Source organism: Globicephala melas, chromosome 13, assembly GCF_963455315.2.
Source record: "Globicephala melas chromosome 13, mGloMel1.2, whole genome shotgun sequence".
Lineage (NCBI taxonomy): Eukaryota > Metazoa > Chordata > Mammalia > Artiodactyla > Delphinidae > Globicephala > Globicephala melas.
The window spans coordinates 5511995-5520837 of NC_083326.1; the positions used below are offsets into that span (position 1 = coordinate 5511995).

Sequence of the window (8843 nt, forward strand, 5' to 3'; positions counted from 1 at the left end):
CTTGCAGTGTTGATAGCTATCACCAAATTGCAGTTTAGAGAGTCACACCAACTTCTGTTTCCACACACGCTGTACGTTTGCAGACACACTGATGATAATTTTGTGCCGTGTCTGCTCTGACAGGAGAAGTCTGTGGGGTGGAGGTATCCAAGTCCCGCTCACTGTCGCCTTTTCAGGCGCATGCACTGGGGTGAGTTGCCCTGGGGCTGCGGCTCAAGGTCAGTCCCTCCTCACTCGCAGACCCTCCCAGCTGGGTGGGTTTTCTCCCTGCTACTCAAGGCATATTTGTTAGCAAACACTTCCAGGTGCTTACTACGTGCCAGACACGGTGCCAGGTTTCGGGAAGAGAATGGACCAAACAGGCCTTGCCCTCCTGGAGCTTGCCTTCCCCTGGGGGAGACAGCAGACAAACAAATAGATCGTATGTCAGGGGTGAGAGAGGCTGTGGAGAGAAGTAAGTCAGGAGGTGAACGGCGGGATCACTTACACGCGGGCCGGTCAGGGAATCCCTGGCGGATGAGGTGATGTCGGGGCAGAGCCCTGAGTAAACTGAGGAAGGAAGGTCTTCAGACAGGTGGTGGCTGAGAATTCCTGGCTGACAAGAGCACAGAGGCCCAGAGTCAGAAGTGTGTCCTTGGGCAGAGCGTGCGCACCAATGGCCGTCAACGCCTGTCACTGCATGGCCGACACTGTTACCTTCCCCGGGTGGTCCCTTGCTCTCCACCAGCTCATCTTTTGAGCAGCCTGAGACCTACCTCTGCTCCTTCATCCCCAAATGATTTCTTTTTCGGTGTGTCTACTGTGGGATCAGTTAGTGCCCAGCCCTGCCGAGATACGAAGAGGAAGGAGGTCTGGCCCCTGAGAGCATCTCTGGGCACAGCATCCCACACTGATCTGGCCCCTGGACTCATTTGACATTTAATACATACATCTTCAGCCCCCCTGATGTGACCGCTCGCGGCTTCTGCTGGGGGAGACCCTGGGCAATATGACAGGAGGAGGGGGAAGTTAAGGAGAGTGTGTGGAATTTGGATCTCGAGTCTGCAGTGAGAACAGTCCCCGGGGTTGTGTGTGATTTCACCCTCCTTGAACGCGTCATGCCCAGATCAGAAACCTTGACTCCAGTTCTCGGTTAGTGGACAAGGAAGCTGACCCTAAAAATGCCTTCCTCTTGTGCTCTCTCCTCACCCTCCGCCCTTCCTTTAAAACAAAAAACAAAAACAATGCATAAATCACATCGACCCACATTTATCGAATCCCTACTGTTGCCAGGAGCTGTGCTAGGTGTTAAAGGGCAGCAGAGATGAACGTCACACTGCCCTGCCTTCAGGAGGCCACAGTTCACACTGGAAGATGTCTTGCCACTTGTGTGGAATGCTGAACGGTGGGAAAGCCAGGGGGTGCTCGGGAGTGAGAAGCAGGGGCGGGCACCATGGGCTGGAGTGATCCAGAAGTCTCCAAGGAAAGCTGGAAAGTGACCTGGGAAAAAATGGGGGGAAAAAGGCAGAAAATAACAGATATTGGTGATGCTGTGGAAAAATCAGAACCCTAGGCACTGCCGGAGGGAATGAAAAATGGCACAGCCACCGTAGAAAAGTTTATCGGGTCCTCAAACCGCTAAATGTGGAGTTACCACATGACCCAGCAATTCCACTCCTAGGTGCGTACCCAAGAGAGATGAAAACCCATGTCCACACAAAAACTCGATCACAAGTGTTCATAGCTGCCTTGTTCACAACAGCCAGAAAGTGGAGACAGCCCAAATGTCTATCCACTGATGAGTAGATAAACAAAACGTGGTGTATCACAGTGGAATATCTTCCAACCCCAATAAGGAATGAAGAACTGACACAGTCTACAACATGGATGAACCTTAAAAACATTATAAGTGGAAGAAGCCATTCACAAAAAAATCACGTGTTATATGATTCCATTGTATAAAATGTCCAGAATAGGTAAATCTATAGAGATTAAGCGGTTAGGGGTTGTCAGGGGCGGGGGTGGCGGGGGAAAGGGGACTGACCGCTAATGGGTACAGGTTTCTTTTGGGAGCCATGAAATGAAAATATTCTAGAGTTAGTGGTGATGGTCGCACAACCTTGTGAATCTAAAAGTCACTGAATTGTATGCTTAAAAATGGTAAACTTGATGTTACATGAGTTATGTCTCAATTTAGAGAGAGAGGGAGAGAGACTGAATGAATGAAATGCAGCACATAGAGGAAAGCCCGGACGGGGGGTGGCCAGTCCCCGTGCTGAGCCTTCCGGCCGTGGCCTTGGTCAGGAAGCAATTCCAGCCTCTGGAACAGTCTGCATGGCTTTGCAGGCTCACATTGCTGGGCCCGTGGAGAAGACTGCTGTGATTTCTGCAAGTCCTCCTATAGCCAGGGCCCAGGAGCACCTGAGACCATGGTTGAGCCCCTCTCACTAATCAGGAAATCTACGTGAATTTCATTTTTGCTGACCAGCTGCTCATAGCTGATGATCCCAGCATGCTTGCCGCTGCCTTCAAACCCACCTGCGGCCTTGCTCTGCCGTGGCCTCTAGTCAAGCCCTCTGACCTGGCCGGGATGCCCACGCTCCGTGACTACGGCGGTCCTCTAGCTGCTTAGATCCCGTCAGAGAAATCACTGCTTCCTGGGGCAGTGCCCCTGCTGCCCGCCGTCCTTTGTGGGCTGCCTCTCTGGCCCGCCCCTTGGAGATGCTTGTTCTGGGCTGCAGGGGGCTGAGAGCAGTGCACCAGCCTAAGCGTAATTCTCTGCCGCTCTCTTCCAGCTCTTGCAATCTCAGGATGTGAAGGAAGATGCCGTCCTGTGCTGCTCGATGGAGGTAAGCAGCGTGGCTTAGACACCTCCCACCTCAGACCCTGTGCGTCCCTCTCGCCTTAACAGTTATGGGGGCTCAAGGACCACTGGAGGCATCCACGGGTCCAGGGCAAGGGCGTGTCGAGCGGGGCTGGTGGCGGACCGCTTCCTGAGTGGATGTGGACTTCTGCTGGAGGAGAGGGAACTGCCGGCTCTCTGGCGGGAAGGATGGAGGGCTAGCATCGTCCACTCTCCCTCTGCCCCCAAGACCACCTCCTCCTCGGCCAGGTGCACCACATAAATGACTTAGGAGATTTTAGGTGATGCCCTGCCCCCACATATCTCCTTTGGCTTCAGTGGTGTGGGGTTTGGGGGGAGGTGCTGAGGCTTGAACCCCCAGGTCGGCACTGTCCACTTCCAAGCAGCCCCCATGAGGTCCCACTCCTGTTCCCAAGGTGTGGCCTCTGCTCTCCGGGATCTTCCTTCAGACACTTGGCTTTGGCCCAGTTACAGGGACAAAGCTGTACCTTCAGAAAACAGTCCAAGGGGAATCCCTGGTGGCCCAGTGGTTAGGACTCCGCGCTTCCTCTGCTGAGGGCACGGGTTCGATCCCTGGTCGAGGAACTAAGATCCTGCAAGCCGCACGGCGTGGCCAAAAAAAAAAAAAAAGAAAACAGCCCGGGGACATTCAGAGTGGAGCGTGGTGAGGAGAGGGGCTTCCAGGGCCCACACCCAGGGCACGCCGGGGCTCCAGGCAGGGGAGATAGGAGGGGAGGAGAAAGCATGGTCCCTGCCTCCAGACAGCTTGTGGTCTGGCTAGAGATAGAGACCTCTGTCACATGCACAGAGTGGATGGGACGGTGTAGAGAATAAATATGGGTACAGAGCATGCATCCCTGAGGAGTTAGGAGAGAGGTCAGAGTGGGCCAGAAAGGTCAGGGAAGGTTTCGTGAAGAAGGCAGAGCCTTGAAAAAGCGGGTGGGCTGAGGCTGGAGGTGGGGCAGAGATGGGGACTTAGATTATAGGGAGAGGAGCTGCACGGGCTGCCGGCCGAGGGTGCGCTGATCCGGAGGATCGGGGCTCCTTCTTCCTAAGGGGGCTGTTCGAGATGACCAGGGGCCTCTCTTGGGGGCAGGCCCTCTGGCTGGCCTTCTGCCCCAGTTCATATTTCTCTCCTCCCCTTCGTGTCACAAGTGTGGGCAGGGGTCAGTTCTGGGGGTATGTAGGTGCGATTGGGGGCAGAAGAGAAGGAAAGAGAGAAACAAGAGACCTCATCCCTGCTCTCGGGTTCCACACGGACACATGCAGGTAATAATGACCAAGTTCGTTTCCAGAGAGACATCCCAGCAAGTGAAAATTGACACGGTGCCACCTGGTCACTCTTGAAGGAAGCAGGTCACACGGCCATTGAGGTTGTGGGCGATAGTCCAAGAAGGCTTCCTGTAGGAGGGGAGGCAAGTGGATGAAGGGAGAAGCAGCGTGTTCCTGGTGAGGACTCTTGGCAGCCCTGGGCAGCAGGCAATATTCTGACCCCTCTTATTCCTCCGGCAGATTGGGTATTAAATGTGGGCTCTCGCATTGGCCGTGTCCACCCTCCACGCTCTCCATCCTTCTGCCCTGTGGCATAGAGGCCTGGGCCTGCACCTCCCTGGGATAATCCAGCTATTTCCCGTTCCTGCCCCCAGCACCCCTAACCAAGGTGGGTCAGGAGCCCTTTCAGGGCCCAGCTCACGTCCTAACCCCACTTCTCTGCCCACAGCTGCAGAGCACAGGCCGACTGCTGGAGGAGCAGCTGCCCGAGATGATGGCGGAGCTCCTGGCCAGTGCCCGCGACAAGATGCTGTGCCCCTCAGAGTCGATGCTGACCCGGTCCCTGCTGCTGGAGGTCATCGAGCTCCACGCCAACAGCTGGAACCCTCTGACGCCCCCCATCACGCAGTACTACAACAGAACCATCCAGAAACTGACAGCCTGACAGCCAGGGGGCCTGGCGGGTGGCCCGAGGGCAGCTGGGGCCCTGGTGCACAGAGCCAGATGGACAGGCGGGAGGACAGGGGTGGCCCTGCCGGCAGAAAGAAATGGGGAGGAAGGCAAGCAGAGCCGGCGGCCAGTATGGAGCCAGACGGGGAAGGGACCAAAGCCCTAGGAGGAGCGCCCCCCTACCCGAGCCCCCCAGCCCGAGCATGCGGCCGCTCACACCAGTAAGGGGAGATGTTTCTTCCTCGCGGTGGCCTGGCCCTCCCCCCCTCACTTCCACTCCTCCCCACCCCCTCCCATGCAACATGTCCCCAGCAGGGCTGTGTGCAAGGGCTTCATCTCTGTGACTCCTCAGAGGCCTTGGCAGCCTGCACGCAGGGTACAGCTTGGGTCAGAAAGGACCTCAGAAGGCTGAAAAAGTGGGTCGGAGACGGGCTTGCATTGTTCCCGCATGCTGTCAGCCGCAGTCGCCAACTGGCAGCAGGCGACGTGTAGCAGATGTCCGGGAGTACAAAGGCAGGCACGGTCCCCACCAGCCGCCCGCAATTGACGGCCTTTGTCCTTACGGCCGAGCGGGGGACAGAGGCGTCTCCTCTAACCTTCATGCTCCACCCTCCCCACATCCAGCCTCCTCCCTTCAGCCCCCAAGCTGCAGGCCCAGGGGGCCGGGGGCGGGCCTGGGGCCTGGAGGAGAGATGGAGTTTTTCCTTCTACTTGCACTCTTTTGTTTCATTGTGTTTTATTTTTTCAAAAGTCAGCTGCTTTGAAGTCTCCTCTCTCAACGCAAAGGGCCCGCAATGTGATCACACAGTCAGCACCGCAAGGACCCCCTGATGAGAGGGAGATCAAACCCGGCCCCCTCTGGAACGGATTCTAGCCACAGACAGCTTGCCAGTAGCCAATTAGGGTAACTGGAAACTTCTGCCCCGGCAGGGGAACCCGCTGGAACCCTGTGCCCCTCAGGCCACGGCTTCCAGTACCTCTGTTCTCTCTTTTTCCAGCTTCCTCCCTCAAAGGGCTGATACTGTCGCTGCTGGGAAAGCATTAAACCCGTCCTGCCCCGGGGCCTTGTAGTGAACCAGGCTCAGAGCGAGGCTGGCGAATTAAAACCAAAACGCCCGGTGATACTTCCCCGCTCCACACACAGGTCTTGTCCCAAGCTCTCACTGGAGGGAGAATGGGGGGGCCCCGCAGGGCTCCCCAGGGCTAGCTAAACGAGCTGTGCCAGTGCCCTAGCCCATAGCCACGGTCTGTGCCCCAGGAGGGCTGTGGCACTGCAGCCCCAGGGCTGTCGGGAAGGGATGAATTCATTGAGTCGTGGGGACCATCAGGGGACCCAGCAAGCCGCTAGCTTTCCAGGCTGGGAACAAGTCTGAGGGTTCTTGGAGGGGCCAAGTCCTGGGAGCAGCTCCTTCTCTGATGGCTGGAAAGGAGGATGCGTGTTGGGCCCTGGGAGGCTGGCTTCGGGCTGTCACTGGTGTCCACACGGCCCATCTCCTGGTCTGGAGCCCACGCTTTGATGAGCCCCTGCAAAGCAACCTCCGAGCCCAGCAGCTCCCTCACTTGCTCCTTGTTGAGGCCAGTCCTTCTCTGGGTCACCTTGGAGGCCCACTGGTTGCCTGGTCCGGTCAGGCTGGAGGAAATCCCCTTTGTTGAGTCTCGGAGAGGAGGCAGGTGGCGTGGGGAGCAGCTTCCTCCGTACTTCCTGGCTTTCCCCACCAGCTGCCACCTGCCTGCAGTCCCCAGAAAGAGCCTGTTGGGGACAAGGCATGGGGGCCCGGTTTACCTGGAGTGGGTCGGTCACCTCTGTCAAGGAGCCCGCGCTGGCCCTGGCCTCCGCCTTCGCCCTCCCGGCCCCTTCCTCCCAAGCTTCTCCTCACTGCCTTTCCTCCTCAGCCTACACCTCTGGCTCAGCCTGGGACCCAGGGACCCCAGAGGCCCCACAGGAGGCCTTGAGAGAAGAGCCGGGTTGATGTTAGGATGCTCAGAGAGGGCACTAGGGAAATCATGGTCCCGAGGAGTCGGCAGCCGAGGCCGGGCCAGCAGCCACGCCCTGGCAGCCCTCAGAGAGCCGCACCTGGGCTGAAATGGGCCCTGCTTCCCTCCAGAGTGTGTGTGTGTGTGTGTGTGTGTGTGTGTGTGTGTGTGTGTGTGTGTGTGTGTGTGTGTGTGTGTGTGTGTGTGTGTGTGTGTGTGTGTGTGTGTGTGTGTGTGTGTGTGTGTGTGTGTGTGTGTGTGTGTGTGTGTGTGTGTGTGTGTGTGTGTGTGTGTGTGTGTGTGTGTGTGTGTACGGGCATGCACGAGCACATCTACTGAGAATGAAGCAGGGCCCTGGAAGAAGAGAGAGGGCCTGCGAGTGAGGTCGAAAGTCGAGGAGGCCGGGCAGTGGGTCTCCCACCCCTACCTTGGGCTCAGAGAGCGAGCTTTATGAAGGGGCCCCAGATACCACGGGCTCAGGGGGTAGCGTGTCGGGCACTGTGCGCTTAATGCCCTTCCTCCTGACAGCCTTCCTTGGTGGTCTTGCCTCACGGCCAACCCCTCCTTGACTGTTAGGACCAGAGTGGGAAGAAGCGAGGTATAAATATGTAAACATATATAAATATATTTTTAATTACGTGTCGCGTCACCATGGCTCCAGACATGCGGCTTGCCTAGTATATCCCACTGCTTGAAAGCGCTTCCTAGCCGATCCGGATAACAAGTGAAGCTGTTTTTCTAAATATGGGTTGCTGCTACTTCTTCAGACATGGAAGGAAAACATTAAAAAAAAAATTTTTTTTTTAAGGAAGTAAGAGTAAAGCCTAAAATCTGAGACACTGAGGCAGCTTCCCACGGGAGACTACTCAGACAGGAACTGGGGGGCAGAGGCGGGCGCCCCCAGACCTCCACCCCCTCCCCAGGCCAGATCTCCCCTGCTGAGTGAGGGAGGCCATATCCAAGTTGACCTCTGAATGTATTTGATGGGAGGCTAAACTGGATATTGCGTTTCTAATGCTTGCATGGCTCTCCCTCCTCGCCTGTGGCTTCCTTGGCACAGAGGAGGCAAAGTCCAGCCGTCTGATGCGGGTCCTGTCTCGGTCTCTCCCCCGACAGTCAAGACGAGGTAGTCATTGTTTTCCTCTCAGGCAGCTGGCCTGTTCCTGCTCCCATGGCCTTGTGGCTTTGCCTAAGCTCTGGGACCGCAGCCCCAAGAAGGCCCCCAGCCTCCCCTGCACGAGGCGGGACCCCACCATCCTCCACAAGAGTCTGCACCCCCCCCAAACCCACTATCGTCTGCTCGTCCTTCCTTAACCAGTCTGTACACCTTTAAAGTTTGGGGATCGTCCTGTCCATCCATGTAAATGTAAATGTTGGCCGAGTCGGTATTTATTCTAATTTTTATTTTATTTTGTTTTCTCTGAGGGATGGGGAGGGGGGTGTGGGAAACTTACCACTGATCACGCCCTGGGCAGCTGCAGGGGCGGGGGCCCAGACAGCCAGGCCGCCGCAAGAGCAGCCCCACGGGGCTGCCCAGACGCCAAGCCCCAGTCTCTTATCTGGCATCAGAAGCCGGCCAATGTTCCTCGTCCAGCAGCCTGTCCAGCCTGCCCGTGGAGTCCTGTCCCTCAGCTGCCGGCACTCTGTTGGGAAACCTCAGGCTGAGCCTTTGAGGCTGCAGATGAGAGAAATGGCAACTTTCCTCTGCTCGGGACACTTGCACAGAAGGGCTGCCCGCTTCACCTGAGCCAGCTGGGAGCCTGGTGACGGGTCCTACCTCCCCGGAGCAGGAGCCTGGGGCTTCCCGCCAAAGCTGCAGCAGAACCCTGCTCACGCGACCACCTTCCCTCCCTCGGTATGTCCTGCTTTCCAGCTGAACCCAAACTACAAGTGGGTTTAAAAAATAAACCACACCAAAAACAAAAATGCCCTGCGTCTGTGTTCTTTGTGTGTTTGGCAAAGGAAATGTCTCCCAAAGGCTTTTGTGCCTCAGCAGGTGCTGGCAGAGGCCTCAGAGGAGCCCCCACCCAGGTGAGCTAGTGAGAAGATTCCCCACAGTCGGGCCACTGTGGGGAGGGGGCGCCCG

General features: G+C 57.0%; 1 protein-coding gene across 7 annotated transcripts in view; it reads left to right on the forward strand.

Moving 5' to 3' along the window:
• CTIF (cap binding complex dependent translation initiation factor) overlaps positions 1-4957 on the forward strand; it is a 301312-nt gene extending 296355 nt beyond the window's left edge. For all 7 annotated transcript variants that reach the window (XM_030867887.3, XM_030867891.3, XM_060310534.2 and 4 more), the window contains 2 exons: positions 2775-2828; positions 4563-4957. In XM_030867887.3, the coding sequence (XP_030723747.1) occupies positions 2775-2828; positions 4563-4778 (270 nt within the window). In that variant the 3' untranslated portion in view covers positions 4779-4957. The remainder of the gene's footprint in view (positions 1-2774; positions 2829-4562) is intronic.
• The last annotated feature ends 3886 nt before the right edge of the window (positions 4958-8843 follow it).